Here is a 23,416-nt window from a genome sequence, read left to right as displayed (position 1 = left end):
GGGAAAGGAAGGAAGGGGAAATGACTGCTGATAAGTATGCAATTTGTTTTCAGAGTGATAAAAGTGTTCTCAAATTAAGGTAACAGTGATGGTTGCACATTCCCTGTAACTATACTAATAAACACTACATTGTTTATTTTCAAAGAGTAAATTTTACAGTGTGTGAATATCTCAAATTTCTAAAAATGAGAGACAATCAACAATGCAGAGCTCAGCTTATGATCTGAATGAAGCATTTATTGAGTGCTCAGTTGAGTACCAGGCCCCTAGAAGAAGACAACACTGGCTGACTATCCAAGAGGCTAATGCTGAGTATGGGGAAGCTTATCCTCAGTATCTTAGAGGTGAAAAACGACATAGATCCAAAGTTTGGCCAACAACCCAGATGTTGAAGCACAGCCAATGGCTCACAGTGTCACAAATTCTAAAAGCAGCTAACAACTATTGATTAGCATTTATGTGTAAAAGGGGAGGAAATAAAAAGAGAAATGGATATAAAGATGATAAAAATCCTTTGCCCCCCACGCTGTTTAACTTAAATTTACTGACCTTTATTTCATAGCATTTAGGGTGCAATACTTTTGTTGTGCAGATTTCAAAGATAAATTTACTACTCATTTTGTATTTCTTTAAGGGCAATTTAGACATACTGATGTGCAATTTGATGTTTAAAGAAAAATCCACTAATTAGCTCTGTACAAAATAGTCATAACTTACTGTTATCACAAAATAAATGCTGCAAATAAAAAGAATATTCAAAAAGACTCTAAATAATTTTTATGAAAAGCTATTTAATCTACACCAGGGGTAAGCAAACTTTTTCTCAAGGCCCAAACAAGAAATAATTTAGGCATTGTGGGCCATAGGGTCTGTCTTGCAATTATTCAAATTTACTATCACAGTGCAAAATCGGCCATAGAATATACGTAAATGAAAAGGCATGGCTGTATTCCACTAAGACTTTGTTTATGGATAATGAATTTGAATTTCACTTAATTTTTACATGTCACCAAATATTAGTATTCTTTTGATTTTTTTCTCCCAATCATCTAAATATATAAAAATCATTCTTAGCTTTTTGAGACAAGTAGCAGGCAGGATGTGGCTCATGAGCTATAGTCTACCTAGGGAGCCAGAAACTAGCTGTGTCTATCAAAGACTGTCTATAATGGTGAATTCTTGGGTCCTGGAAGCAACCAGATCCCAATTACATTGGTAATTTATATTAATTCCCCATGCTCCAAGTTGATTCTGACCAAGAAGCATTATAATTATAATTTGGTTTTACATGCAATTTCTCTTCAGGGAGGGAATGTTCTAATGTCTAAAACATGAACAATTTGATATAACATTTGTACCTATTATCACCTATCATTATTCCATAATACTTGTTCTGGCTAGGCGTGGTGGCTCACGCCTGTAATCACAGCACTTTGGGAGGTTGAGGCAGATCATGAGGTTAGGAGTTTGAAACCAGCCTGACCAACATGGTGAAGCTCTTGTCTCAAAAATAAAAATAATTTTTTTTCAAAATAAAAAAACTTGTTCTATGTTTGATTCTCTATAAATCTAGCTGACAGGTCCGGTCCTATTGAGTTCCCCTGAATGGTGCCTGAGGGACAACCATTCTCCTGACACAATACCAGAATCAATGTTTGCTGTCTGCAAGGCTGAAAGTCAAAAATGTGGCCAGTGAGGCATCCTGGACACCATTCTACTCTCATTCCAATACCCCCTGCATCTTTTCCTCCTAACCTCTACATACAGGTAAACAAAACAGAGGATGAGGATGGTAAATGCTGGGCAGAGGAAAGGAAGGGAGATTTTAAAGGTATCATATCAGCTCAATATATACAGGAAAGGTGACTTCACATGCCTATAGGGCAAATATATAGACTTTATCTCAGTGGGATCATTAACATATTTATATTAGATTTATATAAACAATCAAATTACCAATAATTCCTTATGATAACTCACAAGAAATTTAAAAGGAGGGTGTGAAATGGCTTCTAAGAGCCTCAGGTCTCATCCCTGGGAGGAGCTAGTCCCCCTTAAGGTTCCAGTCTGGAAAAACCCAAGGCTGTCAAAAGAATTTACTTCGGGTTCCAGCCAACATCTGAAGACAGGTCCCAGACCTCCCCTTCCCATTTACTAAACAAACAAACTTAAAATTGTAACTTCTTCTTCCTCTGCCCTCTTGAGATGCATATGTATCTCCTAAGACCCAGAATATCTTTCTGAAGGACCCTTTGAAATGTAATCAACAGGGCCTCTGTGAGAGGGTAGATGCCTAATTTCCACTCATGCTAGTTAGAAGACATAAACGACATAATCATAGAAAGTCAACAATGCTCTTCGCTGCTTTTTAAATTTTTCACTTCCATAACTTGACTAAAGCTCTCCCATTCCTCCCACTCCTCTCCCTATTCCCTCTTTTTTCCTTAAAACACCCCATCACCTCTGCACAAATTCGAACACAGCACAGCTCCATCTTATACTGTAGCAGTTACTGAATAAAATCTGTCTTTATCAACTTTAACTAGTGTCAGGTTTTATCTTTGACAAGGGAAGTCCTTGGAGGTCATTTAGATCTAAATCTTTATTTTATAATTAAGTAACATAAAGTTGAAAGATAATCAACCAGTGATTCCACAAATATTACTATGTACAGATTATATGGCAATAACTAGTCTAGGAGGTTCGATAACTGTGGTGAAAAAGACAACCCATTGAAACTGATATAGGAGAAAGAAAAAAATTATTTAGGCAGATAGGGTAAAAGAGTCCTTAGCAGAACCTCCCTTCTAACAAAAAGCAGCCCAAGAAGTTATTTCAGGCTGCCCAAGAGCAGCCTGAAAAATTGAGCTGCAAACATAAATAGGAAAGCTGGAAGCTTGCATGGGGGAATGCTGGCAGCTGCGCCAATAGAAAAGGGCTACCTGGGGGCCAGGCATGTCCAACATAGAAGCCCCATCTTCCCTTTTTGGTTAGCACATGTACAGTAAGAAAGAAATGGGCAACAGCTCAGGCTGAAAACTAGCCTGCATAATAAAAGACTGAAGTGAAGGCTGCCAGAGATTCACCCCATGTGAATGGCACAACTGGTCTTAACCGGTTTTTCATTCCCTATGTAGATCAGATACCACCTCCCCACCAACTCATCTATAAAATCCCTTGCATTTCACCATGGATTGGCAACCCATTTTTCCAGGACCCCTCTCTGTAGCTGAGAGCTATTCTCTCTTTTGCCTATTAAACTTCCACTCTTAACCTCACTCTTTGTGTGTCTATGTCCTTGATGTCCCTGGCTGTGAGACAACGAACTTTGGGTGTCGCCCCAGACCAGGTCACAAACTGTCAGGGGCATGAACCAGAGCAGCTTCATGTTGAATAGGGGCTGGGCAAAATAAGGCTGCAACCTACTGGGCTGCATTCCCACAAGGTTAAGGCATTCTAAGCCATAGGATGAGATAGGAGGTCAGCACAAGATACAGGTCATAAAGACCTTGCTGATAAAACAGGTTGCAGTAAAGAAGCTGGCCAAAACCCTCCAGAACCTCTGTTTGTCCTCACTGCTATACAAAATAGTCTACAAATGCGATGGCAATCAGTCTAAAAAGGGGAGGCATGAATAATCCACTTCTTATTTAGCATATAATCAAAAAATAACCATAAAAATGAGCAACCCACAGCCCACCGGGCTCCATTATTCCTTTCTTAATCAACTTGCTTTCATTTTGCCTTACGGATTTGCCTCAAATTCTTTCTTGTGTGAGTTCCAAGAGCACTCTCTCTTGGGGTCTGGATTGGGATCCCTTTCTGGTAACAAAACAGCCTTTACAAAAACTGTATCATTGAGAAAGTATGGCAGTGGGGGAGATCTGATCTAGCCATCTCCCATCTTGCCTTTAATCTGCCCTTAATTATTCCTGGGCTTAAACTTTGGGAGACATTTAGTTTACAATTTAAATGATAATGGCCCTGCCCCAAAACTCAACTGCCTTTGTAAAGCTAATAAGACACCACTAGGCTAGGAGGGTAGAGGAGCCTGAATTTAGGTAAGGTGTGCAAACTTACCCAACGCATAGCTAACACCAGGACAGTTTTAAATGTGGCCCTACATAAATTTGTAAGCTTTCTTAAAACATTATGAGAATTTTTGTGATTTTTTAAAAAGCATATCAGCTATCATTCAGGTCAGTGTATTTTATGTGTGCCCCAAGATAATTCTTCTTCTTTCAATGTGACCCAGAGAAGCCAAAAGATTGGACACACCTGGTAGAGGTGAAGGATTGATAGCCATTATTCAGAGAATAACAAGACCTGCAACTTCCCCAATTATTCCTGCAGATAACATCACTATTGTACAACCTATGATTGGCCTTTTGAGAGGTCTTTCCAGGTTTTTTTTAATGTCTGATGACCAGTGGCTCCACCTAGACCTGCCAACCTGTGGCCCTATCCAGCAGGAAGATAATTTCTATTGCACCCCCAACCAATCAGCAGCAAGCACTCATTGCCTACCCACCCCACCCCTTCCCCTAAACTGTGTTTGAAAAATACTAGCCCCCAAATGCTACTGGAGGCTAATCTAAATAATAATTAAGACTATGGTCTTCCCTTTAGCTGGCTCTATCTTGGTAAAACTCTTCCACTATTGCAATTCCCCTGCTCTATATGGGCAGGGTGTATTGGGTGCTTATATCCTATGAGGCAGTAGAACTGGAAAACTAGTAAGAAAATATTGAGGAAGGAGACCCAGGCATCTGAGATCAACTTCCCCTTTGACTATCACACTGCATTTCAATAGAAGAAAAGGCTGACCGACTGGCGCCTCCTGTTTCACCTTCCTGTAGGTGGCAGACTTGGTCTTGGGGAAACTCTCCAGAAGACACTGTTTTTACTTAAAACAAGATCAAACCCGAAATCTTTTCACATATGAGTCCTAAAACTGTAAACTGGAACCCTTTCATATGTGATTCCTGAAACTGTAAACCAAAACCTTTTCACATGTGAGTCCTAAAACTGTAACCTTTCATATGTGATTCCTGAAGTTGTAAACCGAAACTCTTTTCATACGTGATTTCTAAGACTGTAAACCCAAGATTCTTCCACGTGTAATATCTAAAGTATAAGCCTATACAAAGGCAGAACCTTCCTTTGTTAGACAAGCTGAGCTTTGGACAAATTATCACTCAGGCTCCTGGGCCAAATAAACTTCTTCCTTCTCCATTCAGTGTTCAAGAGATCAGTTTCCCCTGGCAGCTGCTGCTACAATATCAAGCAACAAAAATGATACGTTGAAAATAAAAAACAGTAATACGATATAGAAAGTTTGAGTACTACTCTGGATTGGGTGCTTACTGAAAGCTTCATTTAAAAGTTGACATTTGAGGCTGGGGTAGGTGGCTAAATGTCTGTAATTCCGGTATACTTAGGGAGGCTCAGGTAGGAGGATCACTTGAACCCAGGAGTTTGAGATCAGCCTGGGCAATGTAGGGAGACTTTGTGTCTACTAAAAATTTTTAAAATTAGGGCTCGGTGTGGTGATTCACTCCTCTAATTCCAGCATACTGGGGAGACCAAGGCAGGCAGATTGCTTGAGCCCATGAGTTCGAGACCAGCCTGGGCAACATGGCAAAACCCTGTCTCTAGAAAAAATAAAAAAATAAGACAGACATGGTGGCATATGCCTGTAGTCCCAGCTAAGGTTGTGGGATGGGGGTGAGGGGATGGGGCTGAGTAGAAGCCAGGGAGGTGGTGGTTGCAGTGAGCTGAGATCATACCACTGCACTCCAGCCTGAGTGACAGAGTGAGATCCTATGTCAAAAAAAAAAACCAAAACTAAAAATAACAAAAGTAGCCAGGCATGGTCGCTCATGTATAGTCGCAGCCTGGTATGGTGGTACACATGTATAATCCTAGCTACTAGGGAGGCTGAGACTGGAGGACTGCTTGAGCCCAGGAAGTCAAGGTTGTAGTGACATGAAATTGTGCCACTGCACTCCAGCCTGGGTGACAGAGTGAAACCCTGTCTCAATAAAGAAAAAAGGCCAGTGTAAATTAACTAGACTAAGGAGGAAAGTGGCAAAAGACAGGGTAAAATTGGTAACCAAAGGCCAAATTATGTAGGTCAAGATAAGGAATTAATAAGATTCTATTTCAAATATGATGGGATACCACTAGAGGATTTTAAATAAGAGAAAATAGTATGATCTGGCTTATGCTTCATTTAAAATGATGGCTGTTGTGTAGAAAACGGATTGCAGAGGGGCAAGAAGGGGAAACTAGGAAACCAACCTGAAGGCCAATGGTGGCATGCATTATGAGGGTAGTGGTAATCAAAGAGAAGTAAGCTGTAATTTGCAGATGGAATTATCAGGACTTCTGATGGAACAGATATGGAGGGTCAGTGGGAAAGAAAAATCAAGGATGACACCTAGATTTATCAAAGTTCCTTGGCTTGCACAAAGAGGAAAAATACTTTTAACTAAGGTATTAAAACTGGGAGAAGGAAGTTAACAAGAGATTTGCTTGTAAATAAAGATGGTGGTATGTATTTGATGTCTAAACATCTAAGAAGCATGTTGCTGAAAGTCAGTGACTTAGCTGAGACTTGAAACTTATGGCCCCTGATTCAGAGATCTTCTGACTGGGTCACACTGTCTTTACTCAAACCTTTCAAATCTGAATCAAGAAGAATTTAATAGTTGAGCTCTGGGAAGTGAAGAGCTGCATCTTACTCATATTCATATCCCTAGCTCTTTAAGACATAAAGTTTGAGACACAGAGCAGGTACAAAACAAACATGATGAGTATACAAAAAACATGCAAATGGATTGTTTTTATCTTAATTTTTAAAAATTCTCTTAATTAGCAATAACTTCCTTAGGTAACACAACACATCCTAAAGAAACTTTTCAATTCTTACTAGAATATAACATTTTTTTTGCATATTTTCTATGTGCCAAATACTGTTCTAAGTACTTTAAAATATTAACTCAGTAAATTCTCATAACAACTTTTTCAGTGATTCCACAAACATTTACTACATGCAGACTACATGGCAGGAACTAGTCAAAAGCTCGGATACCATGGTGAAGAAGACAACTTGTCATCATAGAAGTTGTAAAATGGGTAAACTACTAAGAAAATATCAAGCAGTGAAAATGCTACACTGAAAATAAAATAATAACATGGTAAGGAAAATCCTCTAACAACCCTTAGATTGAATGTACTGTTATCCTTAGGAGGAAAGTTGGGCAAAGTGGATACATGCTTTACCCAAAGAATGAGAAAAATAAGAATTACGTACAATAATCATTCTGGAGGACTGAAACATTTATGCAACACTGCTATGAGACATACCCCACATTAAATATTGGAAGGGCAAACATGGATTAAAAGACAGTCTCTGCTCCAATTAGTTCAGAATTTAGAGAGGAAGAGATAATCGTAAACACATAATTATCTGGGGGAAAAGTAGTCAATGGGTTATCTACAAAGTGAGTAATTGACATAGCTATAAAGTACTATGAAAACACAGAGGAAACACTAACTTAGCCAAGGGATGAAGGGAGACCAAGGAAATTTTTTTCAAGTTGTGACATCTATGCTAAGACCAGAAGGAAAATTGACATTTTAGTGGATAAGGAGGTAAAGCTCATTTCAGAAAGAAAAAAACAATGGTTTTCAATGGGAGATGTGAATGATTATGGCATATTCTGTCAAGGTGGAGTTGAATAGAGTTCTTTATTCTAGAGCCCTAGACCACTGGGTTTTGGGGATTGGCAATGGACAGAGACAAGACCATAAAGTAAGATAGTGAGCAGGTATACGAAAGTGGGTCATGGCTAGTAAATATGGAGACCCAAGGAGACTCTGATGGCAATGATAGAAAATAGTCCTATTGGCACTGCAGGACAGTTAGGAGCACAAATTCTGATGTCAGAACAACTAAAGCCTGTTGTAATAATTCAAAGGAAAGGTAATGAAGCTTGAGCTATGCTGTGGCAGAGGATATGCGAGAGAAGGCAGATTCAGGTTGAGCATGGTGGTTCATGTTTGTAATCCCAGCACTCCAGGAAGCCAGGGCAGGCAGATCACTTGAGCTCTGGAGTGCAAGATCAGCCTAGGCAACATAGTGAGACCCTGTCTCTAAAATTAAAAAATTTAAAAAAAATTAGCCAGGTGAGGTAGCACGAGTCTGTAGTCTCAGCTACTGGGGAGGCTGAAGTGGGAGGACCACTGAGCCCAAGGGGTCAAGGCTACAGTGAGCTGTGATTGCACCACTGCACTTTAGCTTGGGCAACAGAGGGTACCTTGTCTCAAAAAACAAACAAACAACAACAACAAAAAAGAGAGAAGGTAGACTCAGATTATGCACATATCTTAGGAAAGCAATAAATCTACATGGTTTTACCACTCACAAAAGAACTTTCACATATTTCATTTTAAGTGGATGCCCAGTAAAACCACAAGATTTCTGAGAACAAAAATCCAATTCATCTTTCTTTTATATTATACATAAGATTTCTTTTCAATGCAACATCTATTCATCTGTTGATGAACACAGGTTGTTTCTACCTTTCGGCTACAGTGAATAATGCTGCAATAAACACGGGTGTACAAAGATCTGTTTGAGTCCCTGCTTTGGAGTAATTACATATGTAGGAGTGTAACTGTTAGGTCATATGGCAATTCTGATGAGCTTTATGAGGAACTGCCAAACTCCCTTCCGTAACAGCTGTACCATATTACATTCCCACAAGGAATTTAGGAGTTCCAATTTCTCCACAAATTCACCATACTTATTTTCTTTTTTTAAGTAAAATAGCCATCCTCTTAGGTGTAAGTAAAGTGGTATCTTATGGTCTTGAACCACATTTCTCCAAGGACAAATCATGTTGAACTTCTCATGTGCTTTTTGATCTTTGCGTATCTTCTTTGAAGAAATGTCTTTTCAAAATTTTTGCCAATTGGATTGTCTTTATGTTGTTCAGTTTTAGGAGTTCCTTATATGTATCCTAAATGTTAAACGCTTATTAGCTATATGGTTTGCAATATGTGCAATTTGCAATATAATTCCTTCCATTCTGTAAGCTGTCTTTTCACTTTCTTTGTAATGTACATTGACGTACAAATGTTTTAAAATTTGACAAAATCTAGCTATTTTTTGTTGTTGTTGCTCAGTCTTCTGGTGTCCTAAGAATCCACTGCAGATCCAAGGTCATGAAGATTTCCCTTTTTTTCTAAGCGTTTCATAGATTTAGCTCTTATATTTAGGTTATTGATCCATTTTCAGTTAATTTTTGTATGTGACATAAAATAGTGTATCCGTTGTATTTTGCAAGTTGTCATACTTCAACAAAGAAGTATTTTATACTCTAGGCAACAGTCAAAAGATATTTTAAAAATACCACAAAGGAAGGTGCAGTGGCTCACACCTATAATCTCAACACTTTGGGAGGCCAGGGCAGGAGGATCACTTGAGCCCAGGAGTTTGAGACCAGCCTGGGCAACATAGCGAGACACCAACTCTACAAAAAATAAAAAATATTAGCTTGGCATAGTGGCACTTGCCTGTGGTTATAGTTACTCAAGAATCACTTGAGCCCAGGAGTCTGAGGTTACAGTGAGCTCTGACTACACCACTGTACTCCACCTTGGGTGAAAAGAGTGAAACCCTATCTCTAAAATAAATACATAAACAAAATATAAATAAAAATGCCACAATAAAAACTCAATAAGTCCTACAAACTGCATTCTTCCCTCACATTCAGCTCAGTGGAAAATCAAGAAAAGTACACATCATTAACACAGTAATACTTTACAATGAATTTCTAAAACTTTTTTATAGTCAAGAAATTTTAAGAAAGGATTTTGTATTTCCATGTTTATCTGATTAGCAAAAGCAACGATAAACAACTTTAACTTTCTATTTTTATGTAACTTCTTTCAAAACACTCACATAGGCATTCTTTACTATCCAAGTTTTGTCACTATGAAGCAACAGTACTTCTTTTTTTTTTTTTTTTTTTTTTTTTTTTTTTTTTTTTTTTTTTTTTTTTTTTTTTTTTTTTTTTTTTTTTTTTTTTGAGACGGAATCTCACTGTCGCCTAGGTTGGAGCTCAGTGGTGCGATTTAAGCTCACTGCAACCTCTGCCTCCCGGATTCAAGTGATTCTCCTGCCTCAGCCTCCTGATTAGCTGAGATTACATGCAGCCACCACCACATCCAGCTAATTTTTGTGTTTTCAGTAGAGAAAGGGTTTCACTATGTTGGCTAGTCTGATCTTCCTGACCTCAGGTGATCTGCCCACCTCAGCCTCCCAAAGTGCTGGGATTACCGGCATGAAGCACTGCACTCGGCCAGAACAGTACTTTTGAGTATGTAATTGAGATTTTATAACCAATACAAATTTTGCACTCTTGTCACAGGAGATTTCTCAGCCATTATTAAGGTATTTATCGAACGCTTCTCTATGGAAAAATATTTAGGCATTTTAGTATTATAAAACATCCATTGGACCATCTGAAGTCATATAGGAGTTCAGCAGAAAACTACAGAAAATACAATCTAACATTTCTACGTCCACAAGTATAAATAATTTGACCCAAGTTCACACCAATTTCCAAATGAATGCCAGCCATAGAAAAGAAAATACTTCTCTAAAGTTACTCTGCTGTTGCTGTGGTTATTTATTATTAATATTTAAACAGTATTTGCTGGGTTCCAACTATTTGACAGACACTATGTTGAAACTATGCCTTCATGAAAAAACAGGATAGTAACAACTTACACATCTAGTAATTAGCATTGTTCAAGTAAATGTTTTTCCTACTACAAATCTAGTGCCCTTTCTGCACTACTACCTGCAATTCACTTATGAGACTAAATTGTCGTTGCACATACATTAGCACAGAGAAAGTAGTGTTCTCTAAGGAACATTTTACAAAGTTAAATGCTTCATATAAGTTTTACAAAGTTATATGAAACTGCTTTGCAATATATAAAGCATTAAACATTCATGCTGTGCTATCAGACAAACCTGTGTTCAAGCCTTGCTTCACTGTCTGGTATCTACGTGACTTTGGGAGTAATTTACCATTCTGTGATCTGGGTTGTGGTCAGAATTAAATGTTGATCCATGTAAAAACAAACAAACAAACAAACAGAAACCAAGCATAGCACCTAGTGTATAATAAGCTGTCAAATATTATCTATTATCATTATTATTAAAAAGTTACAAAGAAACTGGAACCCTCATAAATTGCTATGAGTACAACATAAGTTCCTATGGTATAGCCATTATGGAAAATAGTTTAGCAGTTCCTTAAAAAGTTAAAACACAGAATTACCATATGACCCAACAATTCTACTCCTGGTTATATACAGGAGAGAAATGAAAATACATGTTCATAGAAAAACTTGTACACAAATGTCCATAGCAGCATTATTCCTAATAGACAATGAAGTAGGAAAAAAGCGTACTTCATTGTCCATCAACTGATAACAGATAAATAAAAGATGCTATTATCCATATAATGGACTAGTATTTGGCAATAAACAGGAATGAGATGATACATGACACAATGTACATAAACCTTGAAATCATAATACTAAGTGAAAGAAGATACAAAAGACCACATATTTATGATTCCATTTATAAGAAATGTCCAGAGAAGGTAAATCCATACAGACGGGTACAGGGGAGAAGGTGGGGGTGTGACTAAGACTGACTGATAACAGATACAAGGCTTCTTACTGAGATGTTAGAAAAGTTCTGGAATTGGTGGTTATGGTTGCACAACACAGTGAATACACTAAAAACCAATGAACTGTATACTTTAAAATGGTGAATTTTATGTTATGTGAATATCTCAATAAAAAAAGAAAAACACAAAATACTAACAATGCAAATAAAAATTAAGAGTATCAATCTTAATTTACTTTTGAGAAATACAACAGTAAAGGAACATCCAGTTCTTGTCAAAATACAATCAAATTAACAAGTAACAAAAGGCGACCTTTATGATTTGCTAAGAGATGAAATGGGCCTTTCTGAAACTGCTGTTTAGAGTAATGTCATCTATTGCCAAATTTATTCATTTTCAAGGGATTTCTAAACCTATTACTAGGTACTAAGAAACAGAGATTACCCCTTATCTTCCCTTTTTTTTTTTTTTTTTTTTGAGATAGAGTCTCACTCTGTCATTCAGGCTGGAGTGCAATAGCACGATCTCAGCTCACTGCAACCTCTGCTGCCCCAGTTCAAGCGATTCTCCTGCCTCAGCCTCCCGAGTAGCTAGGATTACAGGTGCCTGCCACTGGGCTCAGCTAATTTTTATAGTTTTTAGTACAGACAGGGTTTCACTATCTTGGCCAGGCTGATCCTGAACCCCTGACCTCATGAGCCACCTGCATCAGCCTCCCAAAGTGCTAGGATTACAGGCGTGAGCCACTACGCTCGGCCCTTCCCTTTCAAGGGACAAATGAATGAGGTCACTTCCTGTTGGGGGATGGAAAAACACCCCAGAAAAGACATATTAGGTTAAAATTGTTTTGAGACAGAGTCTCACTCTGCTACCAGGCTGGAGTGCAGTGGCATGATCTTGACTTACTGCAACCTCCGCCTCTGGGTTCAAGTAATTCTCCTGCCTCAGCCTGCCGAATGGCTGGGGACTACTGGCGTGTGCCACCATGGCCAGCTAATTGTTTTGTATTTTCAGTAGAGATGGGGTTTCACCATGTTGGCCAGTATAGCCTCGATCTCCTGACCTCATGATCTGCCCACCTTTGCCTCTCGAAGTGCTGGGATTACAGTTGTAAGCCACCATGCCCAGCCACATTAGGTTATTTTCTACTTAATGACATCATCTTTCAAGTATTGAGCCCCACAAAATACCTTCTCCTTATTCTAAGATTCATATTTGCATTCCTATTTTAACATTTCTTTGAAACACTACATTCGATGTAACAGTATTTCTTTTTTCTTTGAACTCGGGAGGCTGAGGCAGGAGAATTGCTTGAACCCGGGAGACAGAGGTTGCAGTGAGCCGAGATTGCGCCACTGCACTCCAGCCTGGCGCCTGGTGACAGAGCAAGACTCTGTCTCAAAAAAGAAAGAAAAACTCCTATTTACTTAGAAATTATTCTGAGGCTAAAAGAAATCAACTGTGATTTCTTTTAAAGGGTAATTTATTAAAAGTTGGGTTTCCCACTAGTTTTGAAGGTCTCCACATGGCTATCTTTGGGAAAGAAACAGGGCAGTTGGAAGTAGAGGTACAGGTTCTAAATTTGTGAAGGCAAATTGTTTATTTAGCCTAATGGTATTCATTATCCATGGTCAAGGTGTCTAAAATTGCTCATTAATCAGTCATTAACAACCATAGAAAATAGAGGAACTTTTTTCTGTGGAAGTTAAGGGTTCACTGGCAGAGAAATTTCTTTACGACTTGCCAAGTAAAAGGAATGTGAAGAATAAGGCCAAGGCCCATTCAACTAAGCAAGGAGTTAACAGGTCCTAGCAGAACAGTTAGTTTAAATTTCCATTCGTGGGGGTTTTGTTTTTGAGACAGGGTCTCACTGTGTCGCCCAGGCTGGAGTGCAGTAGCATAATCTCAGCTCACTGCAGTCTCAACCTTCTAGGCTGGCTCAAGCAATCCTTTCACCTCAGTCTCGTGAGTAGCTGGGACAACAGGGCACGCATCATCATGCCCAGCTAATTTTTTTGTATTATTATTATTATTATTATTTTGTAGAGACGGGGTTTTGCCATGTTGCCCAGGCTGATCTCAAACTCCTGAGCTAAGAAATCCACTTGTCTCAGCCTCCCCAAGTGCTAGGATTACACATGTGAGCCACTGTGCCTGGCTGGGTTTCTTTATTTTTATAAGAGTAATTCCACTGAAAAAGTAAAAATTCATCTGCCTAGATTTTTGAGTTCCTGTCTACTTTGGATGAACATATGTTAGCAAATGCAGATATAGCACAGTAATTTTTGAATGACAAATTCATAACAAATGAATGCCCTTGGTTAAGCTCAGTTTCTAAACACCTCTCTCTCTCTATCAATTATCAACAGTTGTTGATTTACCTTCCAAACAGCTCTTACATCTACCCCCTCTTTATCATCACTAGTGCCAAAACCTTAATTCAGGCCTCCTTATTGCTCAGTTGGATTATCACAGTAACTTCCTTCCTGAACACATGATTGTTAGGCCTCCACTCACTGTCATTTTTTTCTAGGTAGTTTCTATTACAGTAGGGCTAAGCTACTGGTAATTTCCTAACAACATTTCTGCTCATTCTGTAGGTCTTAGTTCAGCTGTCTTAGGGAATTACTAACAAGAGATGACAAATAGATGCCAATGCTGACTAATTTGTGATAATAACGTAGTCTGCTAAGTCTAGGCTTGGCGGGAAAGGCTTAGACTGGTAATGTCTGCTATGAGCAAAGTGACAAGCCTTAGCAGATGCCAGATACTTACTCTAGATTTAAACACTTTTATATTAATTACATTCCATTTACTTCAAAAGGAAAAAAAACAGCTTTCAGTAATACACAGGAGAAAGATGAAAGCGCCATAAGAGCCATGTAACAGGAAAGGTAAAAATTCCATCAGAAAACTAGCTAATGATTATAACTAAGAAATAAATATAACAAAGTTAAGCTTACTGGCAGCCAAGGGAAGAAAACTATAATTGTCTCAGCGATTAATTGACTTATCTAATATTGATGCATAACAATTAAAAGAAGCCTTCAAGAAACTTAAAATATACATGACAGACAAATGTGAGGGACATTTCATCAGTGATATTTTAAAGCACTAGATTCACCAAGTCCTGGATTTGAATGCTGACTCTGCCATTTTTAGCAATGTAAGATCGGACAAGTTTACCGTATTTAGTTTCTCAAAATCAATTTCCTTGTGAATAAAATAAGGATAATCAGTATTTTGTAGATAAGATAATGTAAAGAAAGCACTAAACAGTGCCTGGTACATGATGAACATTCAATAAAAAAACCACATGACAATTTCTTGAACATAAATCCATGAAGGAACATCTTCCTGAGAGAAGGACTCAAGGAAACAGTACTACTTGAGCTGAGACCTAAAGGCCAAAAAGTTGGCTAGGAAAACGAATTGGTGGGAAGGTATTTTAGGCAGAAGATACCACATACGCAAAAATTCTGAGAAATGAAAATGATGGCATGTTTCTGTATCAGTGGTCCCCAACCTTTTTGGCACCAGGAACCCGTTTCATGGAAGATAATTTTTTCACAGACTGGGGGTTGTGAGTGGGAGGGAGATGGTTTGGGGATGATTCAAATGCATTATATTTGAATCAACTAGATGGTACCCATCTGGGAGTGATGGGAGATAGTGACAGGTCATCAGGCAGTAGATTCTCACAAGGAGTATACAACCCAGATCCCTTGCATGCACAGTTCACAATAAGGTTTGCACTCCTATGAAAATCTATGCCACAGTCTATCTCACAGGAAGCAGGAGCTCAGACAGGACAGGAATGAGGAGGACTATTGGTCTGTGGCCCAGGGATTGGGGACCCCTGTTCTATAGGATAGAGACTAGGGGAACCACTAAATAAGTCTATGCATACAGTGTGAACTAAAGCAAAAATGACAACTTCCCTGGGCCTTATCAGTTTCTTACTCGATGTGACCAGGGTGATTTTAAGAATTAAATGAGAAAAGACATGAAAAGTCTTGAGCAATATTCAGCACAAAAGAGATATAACACCTCTGAAATCTAACTTTAGGACTCAAGATTATTACTTAGTAGCAAAAGAAGAGAATCACATACTTGTTAGACATGTGGATTTTGGAGTCATAGTCTTACTTTTAGTAAACTAATTAAAAATTATATATTATAGAACCCAACATCAACTTATGCTAGCGTAATATTTCAGTAACAGAGCAGGAAATTTATAAATACTAGTTACCTTGATCAAGTATTTTTCCCATCTGTCTGCTGTAACAGATTTGCCAATCTTCCTCATTAGCTTCAAATGGAGCTCCACCAATTCTTTTGGTACTTAAAAGGAAAAAAAAATTGTTAGCCAACAAAATAAAATATTCGTAAACATTTAGGATTATTAAAAAAACCTTCCCCAACCCTGGATACTTTCTCAAAATAGTGTTGATATGAGCTAACTTTTAGACCTCTGAAACAAAAAAGCCTAACCTATAGCAAGAAATGACCACAAACCATTTTCTTAAAGATGAGTAGGAATATTCACATTGTCTTTCATGACAACACCAAGTAAGAGTGAAATCTATTTATATAAACTCTGGACTCTGGTGATAATTATATGTCAATGTAGGTTCATCAATTATAAGAAATGTACCACTATTGTGGGAGCCGACAGTAGAGACCTTGTATGTGTGTTGGGACAGGGATATATGGGAACTCCCTGTACTTGCTACTTAATTTTTCTGTGAACCTAAACTTGCTCTAAAAACAAGTCTATTAAAAAAAAAAATACCATCAAGTAAAAGCACTTAACTATACAACTGAAGTTTGTATTCTGTTTATCTGCAATAACAAATACTTGATTCCTTTATTGAGACTTCAGACTAAGAAACAGATTCATAGAATTAGAAAGGAACCAAGAAATATGAATTCCAAGTTGATAGCTATGTCAGAAACTAATGATTTCCAAACTGTTTTGAAAAACTCTTCCAATCTATCCCTTGTCTGATGCGTTAAACTTCTCTGTGGCATTTCTATGGATCTTTGCTTGACAAGCTTCATGGACAAAAAAAATACTTACCTTCCATAGCACTTAGTTCTCTTTTCTGGATAGTTCTAATTATTAGAAAGTTACCCTTACTCTAAGTCAAAATCTGCCCTCTGACAACTTTCTCTCCTGATTCTGGCTCTTATTCTCTAGTTTCAAAGACAGTACTTTTAATTCCTCTTCTATTGGAACCTTCAAATATTTGAGGATTATTGTATGTTCCCTCAGATTCTCTGTTTTGACTGTAAACAGAGTTTCTCTAGATATTATTTAGGCATGATCTGATTGTTTTTTAATTACATAAATTAGATCAGAGGGACACATATGCCTGTCAAAATAAGCATTTCTCTCTGTATTTTTTTTTTTTGAAATGGAGTCTCACTCTTTTTGCCCAGGCTGGAGTGCAGTGGCACAATCTCAGCTCACTGCAACCTCCGCCTCCTGGGTTCAAGCAATTCTCCTGCCTCAGCCTCCCAAGTAGCTGGAATAACAGCTGCCCCCCATCACTCGCAGCTAGTTTTTGTGTTTTTAGTAGAGATGGGGCTTCACCATATTGGCCAGGCTGGTCTGGAACTCCTGACCGCAGGTGCTCCCCTGCCTTGGCCTCCTGAAGTGCTGGAATTACAGGCGTGAGCCACTGCACCCGGCCTAAAATGAGCATTTCTCAAATCCCAAATACCATTAGTAACCTAAGATAAATTACAGTATACTACCCAAAAAGATTCCATACTCAAATATTTTGGGGAAAAGCTGGATGAAAAACAAAGTTTTTTTTAAACCGCAGGACTGTTTTAAGTCTTTATCATTGACCCTTATGTACATTGTGAATATACAAAATAGGGACATAATCTGCAGCATTCTCTAACATATCTGATCCACTACCTTGTAGGATATAAACACTGACGGACAGGTTGGGAAATGATGACCTAATATTTTTCAGTCATTCTTTCATTCTCTACTAAAGCTTCTTCTAAATTTGAAACAACAGTTCGAAGTACAAAAACATTCACACATGCAACAATTTCAGTGGGTCAACTAGTAAGAAAGAAACAGTCCCTCTGTCCTTACTGAGCCTACTCGAATGAATCTTCATAGCAGGTAGAGTGGTGGGTTGAGGATAGGAGTGGGGAAGAGTGGTCACAGACAAGTAAGTAGACAAGCATACTAAGATGTGTAGTATGGGGTTAAGGGTGAATTGGGAAAAGGAAGGAAAGGGCATTGTTTGCAGAAAAACAACAGCTGCACATAGCTAAAAAAACAAAATGAACATGGAACTGGAAGAACAGACATAGACAATTAGAGCCTAATGAGGCCAGGCTAAGAAGTTTAGATTTTATGTAAAAGTTTAAGCAGGAGAGTCCACTGCATTTTAGAAGACCTTAATGACTGAAATGGAGTAAGACAGAATTTTAAGTATTAATAAAGGAAGGTTTTATTTGCTTTTTTGTTTTTGGGGGGGTGCAGGGCTGAAGCTAGGTATAAATTCAGGAAACATCAATCCAGAAGATAGGAGTAGCCTAATCTTAGGTAGAGGTGGTACAGAGAGAAGTGAACATATCTCAGAAATGTTCAGGAAACCAACAAAATTATTAAAACTTAGTGACTGACTGGTTGTGCAGTGATAAAAGATCTGGGCTGGATTCTCAGCTGCCCCACCTATACAAGGAGACAATGGTTCCGGTCGAGTCCTTTAAACAATGAAGCTCAAGTTCTCCACTATAAAAGGCTGTGTTGGCTATCTGACAGAATTTTGAAACTGCATAGCATTGTATAAATATAAAACACTTGGCCAGGCATGGTGGCTCATCCCTCTAATCCGAACACTCTGGGAGTCTGAAGCAGGTGGATCACGAGGTCAAGAGATCAAGACCATCCTGGTCAACATGGTGAAACCCCATGTCTACTAAAAATACAAAAATTAGCTGGGCGTGGTGGCACATGCCTGTAGTCCCAGGTACTCAGGAGGCTGAGGCAGGAGAATCACTTGAACCTGAGAAGCAGAGGTTGTAGTGAGTTGAAATCTCACCACTGCACTCCACGCCTGGCGACACAGTGAGACTCAATCTCAAAAAATAAACAAATAAATAAATGTAAAATACTTTTATTTGTTATGTTTTAAAATCAGGGTCACTTTCTTCAATTTCTCCTTTTCCTCAAAGAAAAAGTTGATGGTTCTCCCTTCCTACGTCTTAAACCTGCCTCCTATTTCTTCCTTGCCCTAGGACATTACTATACCTTCTTGCATCAGAAAAATAGCTATGGATAGTCTCCTGCGAAGAAACTACTCTTCCAAAAAGACTGCTTTCATGTCACTTCCCAGTTGGTAAGTATTTTCTTTGGCTCCTAAATACCTACATAAACCCATCTAGATTTATTACCCTAGCCTCAGAGTCCCAATAATCAATCTCACCGTAACTCATGATCTTTCTTATTTCCACACTGAAATCCTTGATTCAAATCATTTCCGCCAGTTAATGGCCAACTAAGCATATTCAGTCCATTACCTATGTGAGTTTTATTAAAGAGTTGTTTTCTGCCCACTTGAATCATATTCATCTTTCAATGTCTAGGCAATACAAGTCCCAAACGTCTCTGTGATAGATTTCTAGTACCAGCAACCTCTCTGTCCCTGGGATGCCCATTGTATTCATACTGTCTGTATCCCTCATTTAGCAGTTGGCTTAAAACTTTGCACCAGTGTTTTATGCACACCCACCACCAGTGTTCTATGCTACATAGAATCATGAAAGATTTCGATACTAGTGGTACAATTTTTTTTAAGCCAATACAAGACAAAAATAAAAGTGAATAAATATATTTTCATCCCACTTTACAAATCCACTCATTGTTGATTTAGGCATGTACGAATAGATTATGTATTACTTGATTTATTAGTGTACTGACTTGTACAGACAGCACTGTGCAATAAAAATGTAAGGTGAGTCATAATTTCAAATTTTCTACTAAAATATCTAAAAAAGTAGAAAGAGGTTAAAATTAATCTTCATATTTTATTTAATATTATATATCCAAAATTATATCAACATATAATCAGTATTTTTAAAATATTTCTTTCTTTTGCACTAAGTAAAAAATTTTACTTTTTGGACTATTTAAAATACACTGTGCATATTTCACACTGACAGCACATCTCAATTCAAACAAGCTATATTTCAAGTACTCAAGAGCCACATGTGGCTAGTGACTACTGTACTAGATAGCACTGCATAGTACAGACCTAGCATGCTTAAAATTAAAGTTTATAACCTACTAAATACACCGATTGAATTAATATTTTGTTGCAAATAGAACTAACAAGCTGATAACCTTTAAGAGCACTAGTATGAACTGTCAATTGATAAGAAACAGGCAGAAATGTCTAAGGAAAATTAATCAACATTATAGTTTAATAAACATTAAAATCACCGTACTTTTTATTCTTAAACAGCACTGTCTATTCAACAGGTTGCTCCAGGATTATTGAAATGTTTTATATCTACACTTTTCAGTGCAGCAGCCATTAGTCACATGTGTCTATTGAGAAGTTGAAATGTGGCTTATGAAATTAAGGAACTCAATTTTTAATTTTATTTTTAATTACCTTAAATTTTAATAAACACATAGTAAGTTGCTATGATTTTGGACAGCTGTAAAGTATCCATCTTCTTCTTTTTTTTTTTTTTTTTTTTTTTTTGAGACAAAGAGTCTATCTCTGTCGCTGGCATCATCTCAGCTCACTCCAATCTCCGCCTCCCAGGTTCAAGCGATTCTCCTGCCTCAGCTTCCTAAATAGCTGGGACTACAGGTGTGTGCCATCACACTCAGCTAATTTTAGTAGAGATGGGTTTCACCATGTTGGCTATGCTGGTCTCGAACTTCTGACCTCAGGTGATCTGCCCACCTCTGCCTTCCAAAGTGCTGGGATTACAGGTGTGTACCACTGTGCCCAGCCATCAGTCATACTTTTTAAAATACATGATCATTTTCTCAAACCCTGAAAGCTCTAAATTCACTCATTTATCTTCTGGAAGATTTTTTAAATAGTTTCATTTCCAGAAGACAATTATTAACTTCCTTCTAAAGATTTATTAACCACTTCAAGTCAACCCGAAAAATAAAGTTTTTTTCCCAATTGAACTAAAATATCCTCTTATCTTTTCACATGATAAATTTCTTACAATAACCTTTAACAAACCCCTTCTTTCACAGGGCCTCAGGAGGTGAAAGATTCTCAAGGAGAAAGAAACGGTGAATTCATGAAGGGCCACCAACATGATGTAGACATGAAGCAGCAAAGTGGTAGAATCCCAGACTACATTACTGATCCAATTACTGAAAGATGTTTTATATTTTGACATTTTTCTAAGTATCTTTCTAGCACCACGTCTTAAAAATGTCACTACTTCTGCAATTCTATTGTGTAGAATTTTACACAGCTTATAATTTTACTTTTTTGAATGGCAGAAATGTACAGCGCTTCATAATGGCTAAAGACATAATTCTTATCACTCTTCAACAAAGTCTTCTACTTAAATTTCCTTTAAGCTTATAAGCAGAGATACACTTACAGTTATGAAAATAGCTGACTTTATCTAAGCCATTGATAAAAGAACATTGATTTCAGATACAGTGATTCAAAGACAAGCTTACAATAAGCTTTTACTTACTGCCCAGTTTTTAGAAACTCTGTTGGGGGAGCACAGTTTTAGAATAATGAGACTGATCCCACAGGCCACTTGATCCTCGAAATCACTGTCATGTATTCATATACCTTATCTTCAAAGAGTTCATTTAATCAATCATCCTAGTTTTCTGAAAAGCAAAGAAACAGCTCAAGACTGTAATTTAGATGACCAACTAAAAAAGTATAGTACAGAGGTTCCAGCTAAGTGTAATATAATGACTAAGCTCACCTCATTACCATGGTGGAAAAAAATAAATCCAAGAATAACTGTTATACAGGCAGATAAACCAAGGGGTATCTGCCGCCCCAGTTTAGGTTTCTGAGTTCCAATGAGAATCACACTGCTGTTCTCATATACGTAAAGAAACACACCAAACAGGGCTCTGATTATTTCAGAGCCAAAAACCAAAAGAAAGTAATCAGCATTCTACAAATATCAGCATGGCCTGAGGTGGTGACGAGACCAGCAATTCAGAAAGAAGAACAGTATTAAGAGAAATAAAACCCTGGAAAACTAGCAAAACAGCAGCACCCTGTGGAAAACCACCTTTCCTGAAGAAGGATTCCTTATGGAGAGGCAACACCTCTATAAGATGAAATGAGTAACGCACACAGCAGCCAGTCTTTAAAGGGATACTCTTTGCTTATACTTATAGCCACCATACTGGTAGAGGGAATTTGTGGTACTTGAGGCAATGGTTTCCAGTACCAGATGTCTCCAGCTCCAATCAGATGACCCCATTTCCCCTCTTTCTTTGCTTTCTAGCTCAATTTAGTAATCAGAGAGAGGAGTAAGGGGGGAAGAAGGGAAGGGACAGAAAGACTCAAATTTAAAAAGAGTACTTAAGGTGGGAGGAGGGATTTTTTCCCCCAAACTAATTTTTCTCCCCAGTAATTTCAAATCTAGTGTTAAGTTCAAAGACTAGTACACTCCTTCAATGCCAAAGGTCTCATCTGCAGTTAAAAAAAAAAAAAAAAGAAAAACAAAGACTAGTACACACCTCACCTAGATACACCGCTTGTTAACATTTTTGACATTGAAAGGGAAGCTTGTGACACACGGTTAAAACAATCAGGAAATGCCTCTTTAATAAAGATAACACTGTAAAGATAAGAAACAGCCAACCAAGCCAAGGAAGAAGGGAACATGCCAGGCCAAAGGAAATGCATGTATAAAAGTCCTGAGGAGGCCAACACCTTCCAATGTGGCTAGAAAAAGAAAAGGATAAAAAATGCTTCTAGAGAAGGGAGCAAAGGCCAAGTCTTTGAGCTATGTAAAGAGTTTAGATTTTATCCTAAGGGTAATAAGAACCCACAGGAGGAATGAGGGGAGGTTTCATGATTTAAGTTTTTAAAAGATCATTCTGTATCCAGGATCTGTTTGAAAATAATCTAGTGGGCAGAAAGCAGGGGTAGTTGGAGTTATTGAAGAAACAAAATTGTACTAATGCTGGGTGATGGGCACATGAAAGTCCATTATACAACTTTCTACTTTTACATATTTCACATTTTCCTTAATTTAAAAATGTCTATAGGATAAAGAGATTACTTTGGCTGCACTCTGAGGAGCAAATTGGAGAGGGTATAAATACGACTAATTGGGAAGACACTGCAATACTTCAGATCAGATAAGGATGGCTTGGACTAAGGCTGTGGCACAGATGTAGGAAAGTCTCCTGATAGAAAATTGCAATATTTACAACTTTTCTAAAATTCTAAATCATTTTCTTATTAGCAACTTTGCCAATCTTAATCCAAAGAAGTGACTGCTTTATATGTGTCCTGTGTGATGGTCCCTATTAGTTTATTCATTCTGAAAAGCAGAAATCATGACTTTTAATCATGTTCATATTTCAGAAAGGCAGTATGTACACACAGACATTTAATAATAAAGTCAAATAAATTTACTTGTACCATATTTTGTTTCTGACACTTTTTTTTTTTTTGAGAGAGGGTCTCACT

At 37.8% G+C, this 23,416-nt stretch overlaps 1 protein-coding gene across 1 annotated transcript in view; it reads right to left on the bottom strand.

Moving 5' to 3' along the window:
- RSF1 (remodeling and spacing factor 1) overlaps positions 1 to 23,416 on the bottom strand; it is a 160,203-nt gene that overhangs the window by 90,371 nt on the left and 46,416 nt on the right. The window contains exon 2 of the mRNA XM_017518680.2: positions 15,973 to 16,064. Within this exon, the coding sequence (XP_017374169.1) occupies positions 15,973 to 16,064 (92 nt within the window). The remainder of the gene's footprint in view (positions 1 to 15,972; positions 16,065 to 23,416) is intronic.

This window comes from Cebus imitator, unplaced genomic scaffold (assembly GCF_001604975.1).
Source record: "Cebus imitator isolate Cc_AM_T3 unplaced genomic scaffold, Cebus_imitator-1.0 Scaffold698, whole genome shotgun sequence".
In the NCBI taxonomy this organism is placed as follows: Eukaryota; Metazoa; Chordata; class Mammalia; order Primates; family Cebidae; genus Cebus; species Cebus imitator.
Note: the sequence above shows the minus strand (reverse complement) of the source record. Positions and strands in the feature narration are given on the sequence as shown.